The sequence below is a fragment of the Ceratotherium simum genome, chromosome 38 (assembly GCF_057802395.1).
Source record: "Ceratotherium simum simum isolate JZ-2026a chromosome 38, ASM5780239v1, whole genome shotgun sequence".
Lineage (NCBI taxonomy): Eukaryota > Metazoa > Chordata > Mammalia > Perissodactyla > Rhinocerotidae > Ceratotherium > Ceratotherium simum.
In genome coordinates this window covers 23,255,067-23,278,626 of record NC_141937.1, presented here as the reverse complement: position 1 = coordinate 23,278,626, position 23,560 = coordinate 23,255,067, and the positions used below count along the sequence as shown (strand labels likewise).

At 37.9% G+C, this 23,560-nt stretch overlaps 1 protein-coding gene across 4 annotated transcripts in view; it reads left to right on the top strand.

Moving 5' to 3' along the window:
- SHPRH (SNF2 histone linker PHD RING helicase) overlaps positions 1 to 23,560 on the top strand; it is a 90,380-nt gene that overhangs the window by 58,626 nt on the left and 8,194 nt on the right. For all 4 annotated transcript variants that reach the window (XM_087425197.1, XM_087425194.1, XM_087425196.1 and 1 more), the window contains 4 exons: positions 4,692 to 4,763; positions 7,401 to 7,589; positions 22,151 to 22,243; positions 22,937 to 23,023. In XM_087425197.1, coding sequence (XP_087281323.1) covers positions 4,692 to 4,763; positions 7,401 to 7,589; positions 22,151 to 22,243; positions 22,937 to 23,023 — 441 coding nt within the window. The remainder of the gene's footprint in view (positions 1 to 4,691; positions 4,764 to 7,400; positions 7,590 to 22,150; positions 22,244 to 22,936; positions 23,024 to 23,560) is intronic.

Here is a 23,560-nt window from a genome sequence, read left to right as displayed (position 1 = left end):
ACAGACAATCCAGATTATAGACATAGTAGGAAAGGACTTGAAAGTGATTGTGATTAATGCATTGGAGAAGAAACTGGACAACATAGATAAAGTGAACTGGAATCTGCACAGGGGAGTGGACATTGTGAAACTGCAAAATCCAGTGTTTGAAACTAAAAACTCCTTGGATGCCAGACACAGAAAAAGACAGAATTAGTGAACTCAAATACATTTCAACAGAAAATACCCAATTTGGAGAAGCATATAAAGAAAAATAAAGAATGAAATAGAGTGAAAGAAAGGTGGGACCCAGTCGTATGGTCTAGCATGCATGTGATTGAAGTTCCAGAAGAAAAGGAGAGGTAAAATGGGACAGGAGGCCGCTTGAATGGCTGAGAAGTTTCCAAAACTGATGACGGATAATATGACAGTTTCTTACAGATTCAAGAAGCTCAGAGAACCCCAAGGAGAATAAATTTAAAAAGTAAACAAACAAACCTAGGAATATCATAATCAAACTGCTGGAAACCAAAAATAATGGGAAAAAAATTTAACCAACTAGAATTGTGAGGAAAAAGACATAACACTTTCAAGGAGCACCATAAAGCCGGTGCCTGCATGCATTCTTTATGTGGCCACACAGAGAAACTGTGTTCTCCTTCAGCATGTTCAAGATGGTGTGCCACTGTTACTGGGTGCTACTCCATGTAACCAGGTAACAGTGGCATGACATCTTTAAAATGCTATTTTAAAAAGTGAAATAAAGATGTTTTCAGATAAACAAAAACTAGAAGAATTCATTCCCAGTAGACTCGCAGTACAACAAATATTAAAGGCAGTCCTTTGGACTAAAGAAAAATTATCCCACCTTGAAGGATGAAACCACAGGAAGGAATATAGAGCAAGAGAAAGCTTAACTATATAGGTAAATACAAAAGAATATGGACTTTATAAAACAACAGTGCTGTTGTATAGGATATACAATATATAGAGAGCTAAAATGTATGACAGTAACATAAAGAAACAAGGTAAACAGAGGTAAACTATTATAAGATTCTTCCATACTTCAGACAAATGGACAAAAAAAATCAGTAGGGATATCGAGCATTTGAATATTATGAACAACCATGACCTAACTGACACAGACCGCAGCCGAACACAATTGCAGAATACACTTTTTGAGGTGTGCGTGGAACATTTATCAAAATAGACCTGATGCTGATTCAAAAAGCAACTCTTAAAATTTCCAAAGGATTAAATTATACAAGAGTAGTTTTCTCATTTTTCACAGAAATAGAACAAACAATCCTAAAATTTGTACAGAACTACAAAAGACCTCAAATAGCCAGAGCGATCCTGAGACAGAAGAACAAAGCTAGGCAGCATGCTCCCTGATTTCAGAATATATTACAGAACTGTAGTAATCAAAACAGTATAGTATTGTCATAAAAACAGACACATAGATCAGTGGGATAGAATAAAGAGCCCAAAAATAAACCCACACATATATGGTCAATTAGTTTTTGACAAAGGATAGTCTCTTCAATAAATGGTGTTGGGAAAATTGGACAGCAACATATAAAAGAATGAAACTGGACTCCTATCTTACGCCATACACAAAAATAAACTCAAAATGGATTAACACTTAAACATAAGACCTGAAACCATAAAACTCCTAGAAGTAAACATAGGCAGTAAGTTCCTTGATTTTGGTCTTGGCAGTTTTTTTGATTTGACACCAAAAGCAGAGAGAGGCAACAAAAGCAAAAATAAATAGGACTACATGAAACTAAAAAGCTTCGGCTCAGCAAAGGAAACCATCAACAAAATGAAAAGGCAACCTACTAAATGGGAGAAAATACTTGTAAATCATGTATCTGATAAGTTAATATCCAAAATATATGAAGGATTCATACAACTCAATAGCAAAAAAACAATCCAATTAAAAAATGGGAAGAGGATCTGAGTAGACATTTTTCCAAAGAAGACATACAGATGGCCAACAGGTACGTGAAAAGATGTTCAACATCACTAATCATCAGGGAAGTGCAGATCAAAACCACAATGAGCTATCACCTCACACCTATTAGAATGGCTGTTATCAAAAAGACGAGAGAGCACGTGTTGGTGAGGATGTGGAGAAACAGGAACCCTTGTGCACAGTTGGTGGGAATGTAAATTGGTGCATTCACTATGGAAAACAGTATGGAGGTTCCTCAAAAAATTAAAAATAAAGCTACCATATGATCCAGCAATTCCAATTCTGGGTATTTATTCGAAGAAAACAAAACACCAACTGGAAAAGATTTATATACCCCTATGTTCGTCGCAACATTATTTACGATAGCTAAGATATGGAAACAACTTAAGCATCCATCAATAGATGAATGGTTGAAAAAGATGTAGTGTGTGTGTGTGTATACATATATACATATACACACACAAGGGAATATTATTCAGCCATTAAAAAAAATGAAATCTTGTCAGTTGCCACAACCTAGATTGACCTTGAGGGCGTTATGCTAAGTGAAATAAGTCAGACAGAGAAAGACAAATTCTGTATGATCTTGCCTATATGTGGAATCTAAAAAAAAAAAAAAAACAAACCAGGCTCATAGATACAGACAACTTATTGCTGGTTGCCAAAGGGGGTGGGTGAAATGGGTGAAGAGAGACAAAAGCTACAAACTTATAAAGTTAAGTCATGGGAATGTAATGTACAGCATGGCGACTATAGTTAGTAATACTGTATTGCATATTCGAAAGTTGCTAAGAGAGCAAGTTTTAGAAGTTATCACAAGAAAAAGAAAATTCTGTGTCTGTGTATGGTGATGGATGTTAACTAGACTTATTGTGGTGATCATTTCACAATTACACAAATGTCAAATCATTATGTTGTACACCTGAAACTAATGTTGTATGTCAATTATACCTCAATTAAAAAAAAGTATTTTCTCTGACTAAAGAGGAATTAAATTAGAAATCAATAATGAAAAGATAACCACATAAATCCTCAAATTAACAACACACTTCTAAATAACCCATGAATCAAAGAAGTTACAATAGAAACTAGAATATTTTCTGAACTGAAAAAACGAAAGTGACAGTGTGCAGCTAAGGCACGCTTAGAGAGAAATTTATAACTTTAAATCAGGGATCTGCAAACTGCTAAGCACAGGACTAATCCAGCCCACCACCTGTTTTTATAAATAAAGTTTATTGGAAAACAGTCACATTCGTTTGTTGACGTATTATCTATGGCTGCTTTCAAGCTACTATAGCAGAGTTGAGTAGATGCAACAGAAAACATATGGCCCACAAAGCCTAAAATATTTACAGTCAGCCCTTTACAGAAAAAATGCTAATGCTTGCTTTCAATAAATTAGAAGAGATATTGTAAATTGTGGTAGATTGTTTACAGAATGCTATAGTAGTACCCCTCTTGTGTGCATGCTCATGGATGACCCCCTCCCACACCGTCTCTGGGCTTGGTGGTGTGACTTACTCTTGGCCTTGGGATACAAGCAGAGACTTGAAAAGTCCGTGCGCAGAGGAGTTCTCCCAATCTTGTTGTTCTTTGGAACTCGGGGACCATGTGAAGAAGGCCAGATTACTTTTCTTGAGGAGCAGGGGCCTCAGTGCGGCCCTCTCCCCAGACCATCTGGCCTACCAACGGCTAGACGTGAGTGTGAGGCCATCCTGAACATCAGCCCCAGCCGGGTCAGCCCATCCTGAGATGACCCAGCTGACCTGTAGAACGAGGAGAAATAAGGGTTTGTTTTAGCCGCTAAGTTTTAGGTTATATGTTATCTAAAACAAATCAATAATTAACAAAAGAAAAGAATAATTAAGTTCAACTTTTTAAAATGCCTGCATACTTACATTTTAGTTAATGGAATTGTTTTTGAACTCTTGTTAGAGTTGCTGAATCCATGCACAATGTAGCCTTTTTTTTTTTTTTTTTTTTGCTACTTATGAAAGTCAAAGGATAATCAAGAACAGTTTTTTTAAATGTTTAACTATTTGGTTAGTGAAACCACAGACTTAAAAACTTTAGTAGTGATCTACAAGTCTAATTTACTTTTCTTTATGTTCTCCTGAGTTTTAAAAACTATTTGATGACTTTTTTAAAGCTCTTTCAATTTTTGAAATAGTTTTAAAGAGATTTTGAGAAACTGTTATACTTCAGTGTAATTTCCAGGCATAGATGGGTCTCAAATCAATAATATTTCTGCTTTCTAGTTATTTGCTTTGCTTTAATGAGATTAGAAAAAGGAAACTGAGAAGGAACAGTATTAATAAGGAGTTAGGTAGATAAATGCTGCGTCTTCTATGTCTGTGATCCATGCCAAGTGGACACGCAGAATACATATTTCTTTATAACAAAATCTAGCTTGAAAATAAAATTTAGCTAAGGTAAATCATATTTTGCTTTTCATTTTGCCTTCTATGATAATCACAAATACAGTAATAGGATAACTTTAACAAGCTGTAATAAAAATTGTTTCCATCTTTTTATTCACTTCTTGAATGTTATTTATAAATCCCAGGAATGGTAGTATTAGGTAATACATAAAATGTTAGATCATCTCAATTATTAGGTTATTTAAATTGCAGTTGCCAGCATTTACTTCTGTAAATGAGCTATATAAAACATGCATCAGGTTGTAAAATGTAACTAATGTATTTTTGAATTCTTCTTTTTTGGGCAGTCTCAAGACAAAACGTCAGGAGGTATTAATCCAGAACCTTGTCCAATCTGTGCTCGGCAGCTGGGAAAACAGGTGAAGTTATAATAAATGTCACATGCGTTTATAAAACACTTGACAGTTTTCAAAGACTCCTACGTACAATCAATCAGTGTTTCCTTGTGTCTCTCTCTCTCTCTTTCTCAACAACTTTGTATGCAAGACAAATATTTTCTGCCTCTTAAAGACAGGGCCGAAGGTTAGCTGACATGCTTAGTGCCACATATGTGTGAGCAAGGTTTTTCCTTAAGTGATAAGTGAAAACATATTTCTAGAATAACCCCATCTTTTTCATTAAAGATGCATAGTTTTGAATATTGTTTGCAGTCCCAAGATTGGGTCTAAGTAATTTGACTTTGTTGGTTTAATGTGCTTTTTGGTAATTGTAAAGAAATGTAGCACTCAGGGATTTACTTAAGAAGGTATTACAAAGGTATAGTAATATAGTTGTTAACATTTTTAATATCTAATAATACCAGGCTTTAGAGTACAAATAACAGCAATTCTAGGGGAATTTAGATGTGATTTTTAGAAGACCATAAGTATATTTCTTTGTGAATATTAGTATACAGATGTCTATAAGCTTGATGGTATTCTCCTCAAAGAGATTCTTATTTTTATCCTACTAACTGATTATGAAACTATAAATTCCTACGTTGTATGATAAATAAATATATACAATATCAGAATATTCATCGCTTTTCAAAATTTGAAAGATAAGCCTATTACTATTAAATGAGTAAAAGTGTTCTTGGCTGTTGTTTTGTATGGAACCGAGTGTAGAAAGTTGAATATATGAATTCCATGTTCTGACCAGCAATAATCAGAAAGTACCTTTTAGTTTCCACGATTTATGAAAAAGGTCAGATTTTTAAAGGACACTTTATTGATAATAAATCTTAAAATGATAGATATTACCTTGGTAGCTGAACAGAAGAATAGTAATGTACAGATACTGGTGATTTCTGATAAAAGTCAGTGATAAAAAGGTTGTGATAAAAGTTGTGATAAAAAAGGAAAGGATCATGACGTAGGTAGTTTCTAATTTGGTTTTTGTTTTGATGAGATGCGTGCAGCTGGATTGTCTCAGAAATTTTATTTGATTTTTGTCTTAAACGTTTTAAGTTTTTAACTTTCTTTCATATACGTTATTTCATTTAATTCTAGCATAACCCGAGTCTCTTACACTTAGGGGAACATATTGGATTACAATAAGAGTAACAAAATTTTACTTTTCTAACTCTTCATATCTACAGTCTGTAAGAACTCTAGATCCTTTCCCTTTAGCTTCCCAGTTCTCCTCCTCGGCTCCTTATTTAGAGACTCTATCAGAGATAACTCATATATCCCGGCTAATGCCCCTGGAGGCGTTGCCATCTCTCTATTCTGCTGTTTAGGCCATTGCAGTCACCCCCCTGCCGCTCTAATGCTCTGGTGCCCGACAACTCTTTGGTTTCTCCTCCATCGCGGGTGTGGATGGACTGTCCTGCTGTTCCGCTTGTCCGTTCTGAGCGTTCATGAGCTGCACAAGTCCTCTCAAGTGGAGAAAGTGCCCTTCCTCCCCCGTAGCGCCAGAGGTACACAGGGTGCGGATTAGTGCTGCTACAAAAATGCTCGAGTTCATTTTCTTGCAGCCTCTATTCCTGAGGACTCTGGCACAAATCCTTGAGAGCAGAGGCGCAACTAGAAAACAGTGTGGACGACATCAGCCAATAAACCCCAAATAACCCTCCCCCTTCCCAATAATTGTTTTAAAACCAAGCTTATATAGCACATTTTTCTCTTCCCTCAGTGAGTTCTTTTCCAAGGGGCTATTCTTAGTCTGTCCTGCAAAGTACCTCGGGTAGGCCCCGCCACACACCTTCCTCCATACAAGTCGATGCATGTCCAACGCCTGGAAAAACACAGCTTAGGGCGTAGGAGCCTGGTCACTCACAGCACCACTCAGTTCCTGTTGTTGTTGTTGTTTACCAGGTGAAAAAGGTTAAATTATTAGCATAAGATGCCATGGCTTTTAGAAGTGACACGTAGACTAAATCTAATACTCGTCTCCACCCACCTGTTGCCCAAGAGGAGAGAAGTCTCCACGGTGTGCTCCAGAGATGCAGAGAGGACTGCTGTACTTTTCTTGAAATAGGACAAGGAGGTTTTCGAAATATCTTTTTATCGGTTTATTTTGGTTTGTTTTTAATGTATTCGGAACCACTTTTAAAATAAATCTGAGATACTAGCCCATCTCATTTTGTATATCATAAATGCTTTAATGTGTGAAAATGTAAATCTCTTTAATAAGCTGTATAGAATATATTGAATATGATATTATCTCCAAATTAATGTGATTCTCAGTCTCTCATATCTGCTGTTAAAGTGCTAGGGAGTAATTTGCATTTTTCCTAAATACTGAAGTGAGAACACCAGCTTCTTACAAAATAATGATGACGTACTGACTATTACAGTGAGCAGAACTAAAGACTGTGAAAGCTTACCTTGGTTGGACTAAAAAATAATTAGTTTGAAAGTACAACTTAGCTTTTATGACTTAAAGAATGTTAATATCATGAAATATTTAGGAAGTGAAATTATGACTCCCTTCTCCTTTTAACATGTTTACAGATTGGAGGGCATCTTTGATCGCGTCTCACTGAGGCGTGTTCTTTGTGTTTCCTTTTTTAGTGGGCAGTACTGACCTGTGGGCACTGTTTCTGTAATGAATGCGTTTCAATTATTATTGAGCAGTACAGCGTGGGGTCTCACAGAAGCTCCATTAAGTGTGCCATCTGCCGCCAGAACACATCTCACAAAGAAATCTCGTATGTCTTCACCTCAGAGAAAGCCAGCCAGGAGGAGGACATCCCTGTGAAGGTAAAGTAGGTCAAGAACACGTAGAAGCATAGTGAGGGCAGTACAGCAGGAATCGGTATCTGGCAGTGAAAGTATCGGAGTCAGAACAGGCTGGCGCGGTGAATGTGTGGAAACCTCTGTGGTCTGTCTGCAGATATAGGCCTGAAGCCCTCAGCTTTACCGTCTGCCCTTTCCTTGTGAGAGGAGCACAAGAACGCTTTGTCAGACATAGTTAGTACTGGGCATGCCCACTGTGGCACAAAAGCGCCGTCTTAGAATTCCAGTTCCTATTATTTCTGTCCACTACAAATAGATAGAGGTCTAGGTAAGTTAGAGATGTGTTTAAAGAAAGCTTTCCCCTCGCTCTTTCATTCAGCCCTGGATATGAGGAGAAAAAGTGTGCACGACCGAATTGGTCATGAAGTTAGTGCAGACTGGCGCAAGAAGGGTGTGGTGTGCTTTTAAATGACACGGGTTGACATTTCAGGGTACAGCCAAAACTTGGCTGTACTTTCCTAGTTTTTACCCATGCTTCATTCAGAATTTTAAGAAAATGACTATAATTTGAAATCCAAACAGGATCTGTAATTGGACTTTCTGTCTAAGGGGCGTTTATTTAATGAAAAGCCTTTACTAGACTTTTTTTGTTCTTTGTTTTCCTTAAACATGCTTTTTTTTTTCCCTAAGCAAACTTAGACGAAGGACAAATCAATATGTGAATGTAGTAGGGAGTGTAGGGAGTGTAAGGAGCCGTGGAGAGAGTGGTGCAGCTGGCTCTCAAGCAAGAGGTAGTAGACTCTTTTTCATTAATTTCTTTTTCTGTGTCCTTGATGCTCTCTTCTCCCTTTTTTTTTTTTTTTTTTTTTTGGTGAGGAAGATTAGCCCTGAGCTAACATCTGTGCCAGTCTTCCTCTATTTTGTAAGTGGGTCACCACCACAGCATGGCTGACAAGTGGGGTAGGTCCATGCCCAGGATCTGAACCCACGAACCCAGCCGCCAAAGCAGAGCACGCCAAACTCAATCACTGGGCCACAGGGCCAGGCCCTCTTCTCACTTATTTTTAAGGATTGTATTTGATGAGTAGAATTAATTACAAGTTGAAACTGCCAGGAGTTAGGCAGTTGTTAGGATGCCCCCTCCCAAGAAAACTGTAATTGAATTAAAGAATATCTAATTGCTGTTTATTCTCACTGTTATTTGAGTAAAATCTGAAAATGTCAGTCACATTGCTCTCTGGTGTGTTGAGACAAACAGAATCCCAAAGTTGAAATCAACTTTCATTCATTCATTCATTCTTTCCATACTTGTTTGTTGGACACATACTATGTGCCAGGCAGTGTGCAAGCCTCACAGATGCCACATACATTCATGAATAAAACAGACATGATTGCTGCCCTCGTGGATTTTACAGGTTGGCAGTGGGGGGAAAGAGTTTGAGTTGAGGCAGAAAGCACAGACATTAAACAATGTAGTATAATTGTGATAAGCATTACAAAAGAAAGTCAAACCTGGCTTCTCTGAGGGAATGACTTTAGCAGGTGTCTAAAGGATGAATGGATGAGCCAACCTGGGAGAGGGTAGAGGTGATGTTATGGGGAGGAGGCTGCCAGACAGAAAAAGACAAACGAAAATCCAGTGTGTGAAAAGGTCTGAGACAAGAAGGAACTCAAATGGAACAGAGTGGCTGCAGTGTAGAAAGCACAGAGGAGAATAGAGTGAAATGAGCTTGGAAACCAAAGAGGGGCCACGTGTTGAAGGGCCACCTGAAGATGTGAGAATTATTGTTTCATATAAACAGAAAGCCATTATGTGTTATAAGCAGAGAAGTCATCAGATCTGGATTTTTAAAAGAGCCCTCTTGCTACAGTGTGGAAATTACATTAGCAGGAATAGAAAAGAATAGAGTAGAAAAACTTTGACAGTCCAGTTTAGAAGGCTACGACAGTAGCAGTGGTGGCTTTGATTAGGTTGGTGGCAGTGGAGATGTGAAGAAGTGGATACGTTCAAGAGGTATTTGGAGTCAAGTTGATTAGTAAGATGGAATGTTGGAGGGGTTGAGGAAGAAGGAGATTTCATAGGTGAACCCCTGGTTTCTGCTGTGAAAAACCAGGTGGATAATGGTGCAATTACTGATATGTGGCATTTGGAGGAAGAGTTAGTTTAGACACACTGTATTGGAAGTGCCTAAGACGTCCAAGTAGAACTGTCCAGCGAAGTGTTAGTATGTGGAACTGGACACAGAAAATGCAGAGTCAGTGGCATAAGTGGTCTTTGAAGCCGTGAGAGTGAACGAGGTGACCTAAGGAAAGAAACGTAGAAGTTAGCTTCAGGTCAGGGCCTGCTGAACTCCATAGCTTTTCAAAGGTGGAATAAAGGGAGAGGAGCTAAAAAAGGAGACCAGGAGCAACTAGAGACATAGGCAGTCCAGGAGGGTGTGCTGTCCTCAGAGGCCCTGAGAAACTCTGCTTCAGTGAGGGGCAATAGTCCGCTGTATCCAGTGATGCTGAAGGGGCCCCCACTACAGTATGGCCTGATTTGGCTAATGAAGGTCACTGATGACTTCAGGAGGAGCTCTTTCAGTGGAAATGTACAGGCAGAAAGCAGGTTGGAAGGGAATGGGGAGTGAACAGGAAGTGAGGAAGTAGAGAGAAACAATGCCCAACTATTTCATGAATTTAGCTGTGAAGTGGAAAAGTGAGACATGTAACAGAAGGAGATGTGAAGTACAGAAGGTCTTTGTGTTGTTTTTTTGGTTTTATTTTGTTTAAAAGGAAAGATTCTTGAGTATGTTTAATCTCCAGGAAAGAAAGACAGACTGAAGATAGAGAGAGAAGGGATAATCTGTAATATCAGTTTCTTGAAAAGACAGGGAGAGTGTTGGTGTGTGGAGAGAAAGAGGAGCTCTCACTGGAATCAAATGACAGGTGTAGATGGGGCTGTTGAGCTAACACGCTGTAGGTAGGTGTCCTTACCAGAGAACGGGAGATCCTCATTAATCACCTGCGGGGAGGCCAGGTGCTCCGTGCTCCAGCTGTGACTGTAGAAGCGGGTGACCCAGTTAAGGTGGAGGAGGAAAGATGCTGGAAGGTGCAGTGGTGAGACCTGACTGTGAACGGTTGTCCGAGTGGGCAGTGTATAACATCTAGAGTTGGTTAGACTTTATGCTACTCACCACACAAAGAACCGCTTTCCTTCTCAGCCCCCCTCCCCCTTTCTTCCCACTTCTGTAGTTTCTCTGTCCCTTTCCTTCCCATAAAAATAGTCTTTCTTAGCCCTGTCTTCCTTCTCTTGGATCTCTTCCTCTGGCCTCAGGCATCCCACGGCATCCGTGGCTCAGAAGGGCTCTGACCCTTAGATGAAAGCGTTCATCCCAGCCCAGGGAAGGAGCATGAGAAGGGACTGCTGTGTCAGGCGTCACGCAGTGAGGTTTAGGAAGTGATTGCTTTAGCTACCGGTAAACAGCACGGCCTCTGTGACACTGAGTCACTGAGCCCGTCAGACTCAAACACCTGTTCGTTTTATGGCAGCTTTCCTCAGCACCCAGCAGAGAGATCAGGACGGTTCCATTTGCCGTCCTGTTGGGACAGGAATGTTGGTTTACAGATACTACTCTGACTTCTTCCCGTCTTCACAGGTACTGATGAACGCGAGAATTAATTGAAGCATCTTGTAAAAAATTATAAGATTGCAGAATTACTAACGTTAATTTCTCTTTGTCCTAGATGCATATATACTTGTATTTCCTTTTTATTAAGTACCTGACTGAACATTACACCTATTATGCAAGCAGGTTTTACCCCTCTTCCGCATTCTCATGTTCCTTCTTGCCACATTTACTTTTGCTTCTCGCTGCCTTTTCTGTCACCATTTGTATCTGCCACTTCTGCTTTCTGCTGCCTGTCCCGTTTTCTGACTTCCGTCACGTTTCTGGCCTGCCTGCCGCCTTCTGGAAGTGTCTGCTTACTGTTTTCTCAGACTCGCACTCCGCTCTTCTGACGCTCTGACACTGTCCACTAAACAGTCACATCCTCTCTCTTGGAGTTGAGGGAGTAATCATAAAAAATGAAGGTGGCTCTATGTGAATAATGAAGGCATTGAAAATTTTAAGTATTAGTTCAAACTATTCCTAAACTTAGGGGATTTTTTCTTTTATTGTTGATTAGCAAATCCTTGATCTTTATTAAACAATCCTGAGAAATAATTTTTTATTTCATTAAAGTTTTTGTATTATCTGAAATGTTTATTTCACTGGAAGCCTTCATGTCCAGGCTCTCAGACATAGCAAACAATATAATATAATATCATACTTAGTAATTAATCATATAGCTGATCTCAGATAAAAGATATTTGGAGAACATAAAAATAGTATTAAATAATGTAAGACATTTTTTTCTACTAGTATTTCAGAATGTAAAGAATCCTGTTGATTGACCATAGAAATACAATGAATACTGAGATCACAGTGTTCCCTTTAATGGATGCATTTAAACTCAAGACTGTATCTGCCTAACAGCAGTGTGACAGTATTCCTAAATGACCCTTGGAACCTACTGGGCATTTCACAAAGTAAACAAAATTCCCCTTGCAAGTTCTGACAACTGCCAGGCATTTGGGCTGGTGACGGAGGCCTCCTGGCAGGACATGTCCCCCACGTGGCATGTTCTCTGTGTCCTAAGTTTGGCTGGGTTTCATACAAAGCGTTTTTGTCAGTGGAAACCCTGACCCTATAATGGACAAGAGTCTTGCATCATAAGAAGTTTCTGTCCAGGAGAAGATATACTACATGGATTTGTAGTCACAGCAAAACAGCACCCACACACATTCACAATGCTCATCTTCTCAAACTTTTGAGTGTCTCATACTCAACTGGCATGCTTTGTAAAATAAAGATTTTCTTCAGGCCCCATTCCCATAAATTTTGACTCATTAGATTTGGGATCTGGTCCAGGAATCTGCATTTTTAACAAGCAAATCTATTGGTGATAAAGATGTTTTATACAGCCTTTTCATAGAGGAAAAAATACTGTATTTCTATATTTAAATTCCCAGAGAAGCCTAGCAATACCATGTGTCAAATTCTATAATGTGGAGAATCCTGTTGTTTCCTTTCTTTTCTTTTCTTTTAAGTTTTTGTTAATTGATTCAAAGTCTGCCTTGTACTTTCTAAATATAATAAAAATAAACTTCCAGGTGGGAAAAAACTGATTACAAAATTCTGAGGTTAAAGTTAGCATAAAATAATTTGCTAAATATAACCCACAAGTAATTATATTTAAATATAGTTATCTAAATATTTTTATATAAGATACTTGAGTATTAACTGCTAAATTTAGAATACAATTGTGTGTTTTTGTCAGAAAATGTCATGAGTAAATATAATTGTAAAAAACAATTTCTATTCGCTGGCCAAGTTAACACTTATAATTCTGAGCTGTTAATGAGTCTCCTGTTGAAGTTAGCCATAGCCTGCAATAAAATTAACACACAATAGAGACTTCTAAGATGAAAACTATAAATTATCTTTATGAAATTACGTTTATGGAGAACTTAGACTTTATAGAGTGTAAACTCCATTAAAATGTGGAAAGGATGTTGTTCATGAGGTGTGGCCTTTGTTTTAGTCACTACTGCATCCTCAGCATCTAGAACAATGCCTGGCGTGTGACAGGTACTCAGTAAGTGGATGGATGATGGATGGATGGATGGATAAACAAACAATTGAATAGTATTTACATATAATATCCCTAAAAGGCTTGGGGGTCCAAATTAAATTTTTAACTTTTTTCCAATTGCTAGCTTATCTCTTTGAAATCATTATGCAAAGTGTTTTAAAGAATAGGGTAATATTTTGTGGCCTAGTGCACTTGTAAGATTTCCCACAGCCTAGGTGGAGTTTCCATTGAACTTTATTCAAGTAACATGTGAATGCTTGAAAAACCCAGCACTTGCCCCAGGCATATGCTTGAAAAGTATTCCTGCTTTGTGAGACCAGTCATACAAGCTACATAACTGCACTGAATTGTATCTGTCACTACCAACCTGGGTTTTTAGCGTGATGAACAGGTGCAGACAAAAATAAAACAATGTTAACTGATCCAACTACTGTGGACAGCACAGGCACATTGAAAGAGCTAGCTCTACTTCAAAAAGAAAAGTTCAGAATAAAAGTAGGAAGATACCAAGACAGGAAATGACTTCCTCTATAGTGAACAATAATAGCAAACATTCAATTATTTGCAAGTTACAAACCACCAAAGAAAACTAAAGAAAAATCTACTACCTATTACTAAGTTATAATCCCAGTTGGTCATATTACTGATTAGAGAACATAGTTCTTTTTTTTTTTCTTTTTTTTTTTTGGTGAGGAAGATTAGCCCTGAGCTAACACCTGTTGCCAATCCTCCTCTTTTTGCTGAGGAAGATTGACTCTGGGCTAACATCTGTGCCCATCTTCCTCTACTTTTATATGTGGGACTACTGCCACAGCATGGCTTGATAAGCGGTGTGTAGGTCCACACCCGGGATCTGAACCTGCGAACCTCGGGCTGCTGAAGTGGAGCACGAGAACTTAACCACTATGCCACTGGGCCAGCCCAACATGGTTCTCTTTTGAGGGAAGGGGAGGGGAAAAGCTAAGTTGTGTGATTTTGTCTTCTTTCAAGTCATGTTCTTTGGTTAGAGGAATCTTCAAAAAATCTCTAGTCTCCAGACCTTTGATTCTTGTAGTATGTTTAAAAGATTGTAAAAAGCAATCCAAGTTAATAAGTGGAAGATTAAGATATTCTCCATGCTCTGTTTCAGAGGAGATTGTCCCGCCTCTGACCAGGCTGAGACTCAGCATCTGTGGCAGGTGGCTCAGGTTAGACATCCGTGTGACCCTAGAGCAGCAGGAGGCCCTGCAGGTACAACAGCGTGCAGCACTGGGTGATGCCATAATTCAGAGGACGTGCACCTGTGACAAACAATCCCGATTGTATTGTTGAGATAATAAGTTTAAAAGGTCCCAGAGTTACAGGCCTCCCACCCATTCCCCGAAAACCCTTGTTTATCCGTAAGAAATAAGGGTAAACAAAAAGTATATTGTTTATTTTTTAGTAGACATAATTCATACAAAAGAAAAAAATTCAAAATAAAACAGAATGCACTCCATGGAAAGTAATGCTCGCCTCCATTCTCCCTCCTTTGCCTTGCCACTATGAACAATTATAGAGGTCACCTATATGACTTTCAGTAATATACATAAGTTTTGTTTCTTGAAGTACTAGCTTTAGACAGTATCTTCTGACTCCTCACTTTAAAACATGAGGAAATTAATGCGTCTGTTCCTCCTTCCCTCTTCTCCCCTCCACATCCTAATTTTTGTGCTAGTATCATTTTTATATTATTATGTTTATAACATTTACATTTTGTTATCTAATTATAGACGTCTTCCATATCTAGAGAAAATCAGTAAATGGTATGCACAGCATTGTAATATAAATACTGTTCACTGTAGAAGCAAGTGGAGTGATTGAAGTCGTGCAGAAAGGAACGTAATCCTAGTCCTATGTCGTTTAAACTTCGCTTTTCAAAGAAGACTCTTCCAGGCACCCCAGTCTAACAGAACTTCTTATTTTTTTTAGCCAGCTTCCTTCATTTCTGTGTCAACTGTATCTGGCACCATTATCCATGTAATCCTCATTGTAGGATTCTTTTTTCACTGTGCTGTACTGCTTCAAGAAATTGTAGCATGATGAGTATGTGCATGGCAAATTTCAGAGTTGCTACTCTTCTGAAAATGACTTCATTCTGCCTTCACTTTGAGTTATGTGACTGACAAGCCCCTTAATGTAAGACGTTATTTGACATGTTTCATATATATATATATATATATGAGTGTGTGTATATTTCATATATATGGAATATATAATATGTAAATATGTAATATATATAAAATCTCTAGAGATATAGCCTGCCTGTTTACATAAAATGATCTATAAACATGAATATTCTCTCTAATCTTTGATGAAAAATACGACTTTGAGTACATTCATCGACTCCGTTGTGTTGACTTTTTCCTGATTTCTTCAGGACACAGCAGCCACTTTAGCTCTTAATTCTACCAGTGAAGCTAAATAAGCATGACCATGAGAATCCATAGACATTACACAGAAGGAGGACTGGGGGAGGAGTGTGGACAGATCGGGTAGAGAAGACAGAGGGGTCAAAGGAGGAAGCAGGACTAGACTGGGGAAGAAGGGACATAACGGCAACAGGCTCTGGGTTCAGTGTCGTGGATTGCCAAGCCCTGCTTCAGACCATCCTGGTTTTCACTTGTATTGTAGAAGTTGTTAAAGAAAAATGCAAAGCAACCATAACTTTTCAGTCCTAGAGCACTATTGTTCTTTTATTTCTGACTCAATCAAGTGCAAGTAGCCTTTGCTGCTGCAGTAGGGAGATCTCGTATCTCTTCTCCTTCCTTTCCTTCCTTCCCTAAATGAGGAATCTCGGCAGACAGGAGATGGAGTGCAAGGAATAGAGTGAAGCCAGCTACAGCATATATCTTCTACACCATACCCAAGGCTTTTTCCTATGAATGTTATTCTGTCCTCTTTCCCCAATAAGACGACTTCAGGGAATGAAAAGCAGTACCGCACTCTAAGAATGCACTGGTGAAATACTTAGTCCCATTTTGGAGGGGAGGGGTGGAATCAAGTCTGAATCAGACACTGCTTGATTGCTTTATTATTCTTCTTCCAGTCTACTAACTATATGTCAGGGAAACAGAACTGAAGTTTCCATCTTTTTAACACATTTACCACTTTTAACTCAACGTTTAGGTTCTCAGAATTTTACAATAGGAAACTGAGACTATAGAGCTGCCTTGTTCCAATCGGGTTTAACTATGTGATGAAAATAAGTTAGTTTACCTATTTAGAGTAGATAAGAGGCTGCGTCACATTCCTGATCTTTAGCTGTGCTACTAGACAATCTCTAGGCCAAACTTCACGAGTATTAATCTTTGTTGGCCTTTGTTGCTAATGGATCTCGACTGTTTTTTTGTTGCCTTGACTTCCTACCCAAAAGTCTGGAGGTTTTAACTTTGTACTTAGTTTTCCAGAAAGTGAAAAACCTCTTATATGTGTAGTTTTGAGACCTTGTTTGGTTTTTGATTGATTAAATTACAAGCAAGGGAGCAAAGATCTTCTTCATAAAGAACATTTGATGTGATTCTTTTGTGATAAAGAAAGAAAATTCCATCCTTTTTCTTCATTGTTAACTATTATAATGCTCTTGACTGCTGACCTCATGAGTGGAAAACCAGGAGAGGCCCTGACTTGATCTGAGTGGTAACACTTTGTGTATCTCCCTTCCTGGTTCCCTAGTGGACCTTAGAGAGAACTAGTGCCTCAGAGAGAACATCCATGAAGATACGGTGAGGGGAGGGCAGAGGACAGGTCAGGTGTCTTCACTGCAGAGCTGAGCCTTGGTCTTGGATGTTTCAGAAACACAAAGAGAAACCAAGCATTCATCACAGAGTCAGGGGTGATGAATATATATCTGGAAAAACTGATAAGACTCACAAGAAAGGATGGGAATGAGGAAGGGACAAGAAGAAGACAAGGTTCTTCTAATTAAATGCAACGTCATCCACCTATATATTACAGAATGGTCTGGCAGTTTTGTAGGATTTCTGTTCCCGTGCACCCTCCTTCCTAATCATATCATTTCAGTTTAACTTTGCATCTGTGCGTTTACTGGTACAGCTGAAAAATAAGCTAAGTAGACTGAGGCTACAAATTTACCTGTCTTGAGAATATTCATACTCTGTCAACACCTTGCACAGGGATAAATTGATGTCCGCTTGTCCTCATCCTTATCTCTTTTGCCTTTTCTGTGATCCCCTCCAGGCTTGTCTATATATAACCCACCTCCTTCCTGTTTTAATATTTTTTAATGAAGTGACTATTTTTTTTTCTGTAGCAGTGACCACATTGAGTAGTCTTCTCAGAAACAGGCAGATTTGAGCCCAAGTTCATGTATGTATTTGAGATAGAGAGAAATATTAAAAAGAGCTGTAGAATGTATATAGTGCTCATTAAGATGGTATAATAAAGCATTCACTTAAATTGCTTTCAGGGCAAACCATCCTTTGCTTTCCTCCATACTTTGTAATATGCATTAGACTGTACATATTTGGGAGTAAGGGAGTGTATCTTTTCATCTTTGTGTATCCAGTGCCTAATGTGGTTCTTGTTATTTAGGTGCACAGTAAGTTTTGGGTTTTTTTGGGTTTTTTTCCTGAGGAAGATTGGCCCTGAGCCAACATCTGTGCCAATCCTCCTCTGTTTTCCATGTGGGTCGCTGCCACAGCATGGCCACCCATGAGTGGTGTAGGTCTGTGCCCAGGAACCGAACCCGGGCCGCTAAAGTGGAACGTGCTGAACTTAACTGCTGGACCACAGGACTGGCCCCAGTTTTTGTTGAATGAATAAGTAATGGTTTGAATAATCAAACATGAACTTACTCAAATGTTGGAGGGACTTGAATGATGGGGAAAATGCAGAAAAAGTCTGCCCTGTGTCTTTGTTCACTTTCACTGACTATGCTCTTAGACCAACCATGGTCTTTCCAGCATTATCTGGGGACTCTTGCTTTTCATTTGGAAGTGAAAAAGCACAAGCAGAAAAGAGAAAAAAGTTCATGAATAAGGGCCTAAGGTGGTATGAATCTGTGATTCCAGAGATTGAGAATAAAAGCCCACGGGGTTCGCTGACTTTATTCACCTCTCATGGCTGCTGATGGGTGGGTGACAAAATCGGTGTTGATCAGCCTAAATGAGATGGCACCACCCTCCAGCTGACGGCTTCTTCTAAGACCAGTTCCAGTGATTTCATTACACGGTGCCCAACACAGAATCTACCAGAACCTGCTTTACGTTAGATCACATCCCATAGCCTTTCATGACTGATCCTGTCTGGGTCTCTGTATCTTTTATAAGTGGGAAAGCTGGAGGTTAATTGCAAGATTTGATTTGCCTCTTGTTAATCATTCTGAACGAATAAAAAATATGTTGAGAGTTTTAAATTGTATCCTAACCTCCTTTTATTTTTATTTTGCTTATTCGTTTGTTTTACTTGGCTGTGTTTGGGATTGAGAAGCCCAAATGTAAATATTAATTTTTTTTTGCTTTAAATAAACTGATTGAGCATATGCTATTTACAAAGGACCATGCTAGGCTCTAGGTGATATAAAAGTAAATGCCATTTGGTCCTTGTTTTCAAACAATATATTGACTGATGAGTGACAGAAGTGTACTTTACTCTGAGGTATGATATTATATGAAATCATACTAGATAGAACCATGGCCAAGCTATTAATTGAGGAAAAAGTTGTTGTTCTTCAAATAAAATCCCTCATTTTTCCCTTATGAAAGATAAATTTAAATGTCAAGCACAGAAAAATCGAATAAAATAGTGAAGTCAGAAAATACTTAGTTTTTAAATCAGATGTCATTCATCAAGCACTTGTGAGTTACTGTAACTAATATAATTTATTAGTATAGTGCTTTTCTTTACATTATTGCATTTAACACAATTAAATTTGAACTACATACAGAGAGGTAGGAAAATATTTACAACATAAATTTAACATGTACAGTATATGAAAAGTCCTACAAATCAATAGAAAAGATAACCCAGTTTTTTTAAAATTGACAAAGGATGTGGATAGTTCACAGAAAAGGAATTCTGAATGGCCAGCAAGTGATATTCAAACTCACTCTCAGGAAAATGCAGACTAAGTGAAAATTTGGTTCCTCATTTCACCTATCATATTGCCAAAAAATTAAATTTTAACAAGTGTGCAAAGAAGCAGGTACATTGACTATTGATAGTTAAAAGTTCCAGCATTTTTAGAGGGCAGTTTGATAGGGAATCTGTCAAAATCCCAATATCTGAAAAGTTCCATTAACCTCTGACCAACAATTCCACGTTGACGTGCCTGTCCAGCAGAACTTTGCAACTTGTACCCAAAGCTGTGAGTGCATAGGCACCAAGTATTGTTTGCAATAGCAAAAAAGAATGGAATCAATCTAAATGTATATTAATGAGCAAATATTTAATAAATTGTACCCTAAATATTTTACAACCATTGAAGTGAGGTAAATAAAAAGGCCCTACATGAAAAGATTGCTAAGACACGATGTTAAATGAAAAGGCCATGTTATAAAATGTGTTTAAGAATATTTGTGGGAAGTGTGTGCATTTTTATGTAGGCTTCTAAAATGGATAACTAGGTCTAACAAGATAAATGCCAAATTCTTAGTGGTGTTTAGAGAGGGTAGGGCATAAAAAATAGAGATAAGTTTTTTAATCCTGTATATTTCTGTTAACTTAGTTGTCCAAAAAACATATATTACTTTTTTGTAATTTTTTTAAAGTTATCAAAAAAGTGCTTGTGATATATCTAGGAAATAGGACAGAAACCAGATCTTTACCTAACTTTTGTTCAGTTTTTCTCTTACTGTTTACTGCTTTTCTGTGTCACCTTTTTAGATCAGTAATTCTTCATTGTCTATAGCATTTTCTTTTCATTTAAAAACAAATTATGAATTCTTATTAAAATAGACTCGTAGAGGCAGTGGATTTTCAACATAGCATCTTGTAACTTGAAGCAACTTTTAATGATAATTTATGATAAATGTCTTGGAATAGTCTAAAATATGAAATCTTTTGTCTTGGAGAAACTGCCTTTTAACACATTGGTCTAACATAAGGATTATGCATTTACTGGCTTTGTTTTCAAAAATTGTACAGGGCTTGCATGCTGAAACCAAGAGCCACAGATGTGTACGAGCCACCCACTGTCTCCATTGTTCTCGTTCTCAGTAGCCACTTCTGTCCATCTGGAAGAAAGGGGCATTAAGGTTGTCTCACTCCCCCTGTGGCTTCTGCCAAGCAGAGCTTTCGACGCCAAGGCTTCCTTATTCTTCTTAGTGGGAAGTAACTGGACTGGGCCCAAATGGTTCAGAACTGTGCCATTTTGAAGAGATCATTGAGAACTACCATTGACCTGGCCAAACTTTGATAAAAGGGAATGTTTTGGTCTTTTCCTTCATAGTTGGCATTCCAGTTGGGAATGTTGCCTGTAAAAGATTATTCTGTTTTCTTTTGAACTTTTTGTAAGAAGCAGCTTAATAGATGGAAGGGTTCATAGTTATCCTGGTATTTCACTTGAAAATATTTTTGAAAATGAGACCTTGCAAGGAACATGGATGTTTCTGTCTAAATCCTAAATGATTACTTTATCCTAATTTCCTGTTTTCTGTTGAGATAGTTGTGCTCTTAAGATAATTTTTAGACTGAAATAGGTCCCTTATATTTTTCAACTTTTCAAATATAATTGAAAGTGTACATATCCAGAGAAAATAAGTGTAGACTCAGGATTTTAATATGAGAATTTTAAAACTTTTCCCATAATTGTCTCTTGCTAACTTAAAATTAGTATGGCTTTCTGCCTTGGTTTGTTTATATTTTTACCTTTGAGTGTCTCTTCATGTATTAGTGGGAGGGTTTGGGGGGTTGTTGAGGAGAATATTAGTGCTGCTGTGGGAATATTTTTATTTTTTGGTTAGATCTGCCCTCCATGTGAGATAATCTGTGTCATTATAGTGCTCATATTTCATGTCTCGGAAAGATCGTAAGTTATTGTCTGCTATTTGCCAGGTATTGGACTAAACGCTTTGTATGCATTTTCTCATTTAACCATCACAGCCACCTTTGGAAATAAATATAATTATCATCCCTGCTTGACAGATGAGGAAACTAAGGCTTAGAAAAGTTGGAATCTATAAAACTGTGAGATGCAAAACTGGCAGTTGAATTTAGATTCGTCTCACTCACAAGCCCAGGCCCTTAATCTCTATGTCATACCGTCTCTCAGAGCATTCCAGGAGGAAAACTTTCTCAGGGAAGGCTATAAAAACGCTTGCTTTATTTCTTCATTTTCTTATTTCTCCATTTTTTTTTTCTCATTTTCATACTCTTATGATGGAAATAGTTATTGAAAATGCAAAAACGTCTCTTTAAATATTTCTCTAGCTTTGTATAAATCTGCTTCAGTCCAGGTGGGCGTCCTTTGTACTTCTGCCATTGTCCCTTGTGATGCCCTTGTAGGAAAGGATTCTCTCTGGACTGGATCCTGTGCTGTTTGCTCATGTTGGAGTTTTGATTCATTGTATTCTTAACATTTCCAGTGCCCTACTATCTGAAGGGGAGAGTGTTTTGAATATAAATTCTGCTTATCTAAGGTAACAAAATTTTGTAACTACAAAACCTAAGCGCTTAACTAGAAAATCTTATCTTTGGGGTCGTATCACTGTATGCCTTTCTGGCTTTATATTCAGTTCTCTCAGGGTATAAATTCCATAACTCCTGCAGTTTGAGACTAAAGATTTCCGGCGAATACAAAATAAGAAAGGATAAACACATATGCACCTGCCATATAGTTTTGATAATAAAAGTGTCTTATGTTGGTTTTCCATGCCATTGTTAACCACGTTTTATGTGGTAGTAACATGTCGTCTTCTCTGTGTTCACAGGGCAGCCATTCTACGAAAGTGGAAGCTGTGGTCAGAACTCTGATGAGAATCCAGCGTAGAGATCCGGGGGCTAAAGCCCTGGTGTTCTCGACGGTACAGTCCACCTTCTCATCCTCCACGTTAGCTCAGGCTGGCTTTCTGTCTCCATCAGTTTATATCTGAGAACTGGTTGTTGTTGTTTGCCGTGATATCATAGAGATTTAGAATTATTAATAGATTTTTCCATGTTAGATTTTTTTCCTGTGTTCATAGGATAGAATTATCTTTAGAGAAATTTGATGATGCTTCACAAGGCAATTCCCATAGCTACAGTTCATGTTTTTATATTAATTTCACTTAGGGATTTTCTTATATTAGTGTTTTTAAAATTGAAATTCGTAACCTTGAAAGTCTCATTTCACAAATGAACCTGATTATTTAAGAAAAAGAAAATTAATCTACTGAATAAAATATTGAGTAAAAATTCTAGTTTCATTTTTGAAAGATAAGTAACTATATCCATTAAGCACTTCATTATTTATTTTCTACTATTTATATTTATCTTAATTAATTTCTCAAAGACATTCATGTTTTTTACTCTATCTTTAACCAGCATTTTATTTTGTAAAAAACCACAGCCATTTCAAGATAGAACTGAATAATATTGATGGTGCTTCATTTGAAGGTTTTGTTTTTGTGTTTATTTAGTTCTGAGGAAGATCATTTTGATTTAATCCCTTTTCAAATCCTCTTCATATGAAAGCTATGTGTAAATATTTGTTTTCTTATTGTTTTATGTGTTCTTAGTGGCAAGATGTATTAGATATCATATCAAAGGCTCTCACTGACAACAACGTGGAGTTTGCACAGATCAGTCGTGTGAAAACGTTTCAGGTATGTCATGAAGATTTCACTCATGTTTTTGGAGTGGATTTAGTTGCAGATTGAAACTGCTGCTAACTAGCTAACTTGAATTTATTGTATTGTATCGTATAAACCACACAAACTCCAGGATTTGAGTTCTTGATCAATTATAAAATTAACATTCAAATGCAAGGTAGGGACACTGTAGTTATTTTCTGTCTGTTCAGTTATACCCATAGCAAGACCATTTTCTAAAGACCTCCTGACTTGAGGTCCTTGTCTTTAATATAGGAAAAGATGGCACAGGATCTGCCTTTTGAGTGGGCAGGGGCCTCATGCCCCTGGGATTGGGTTCTAAAGACACTGTATCAGGCAAGACTGCCTAAGGTGAGGCTATCCTTACGTGACACCCAGCGCAGTGACAGGTGCATGCCCCAAGAGACAAACACAAAAAGACCGAGTGAAAATTGAGCAGATTCACGTCTTGATCTCATACTCGCTGTGACACACTCCTCCTCCTTCTCCCTCGCCGTCCTCTAAGCTCACATGGTTTCACTTGTGTACGTC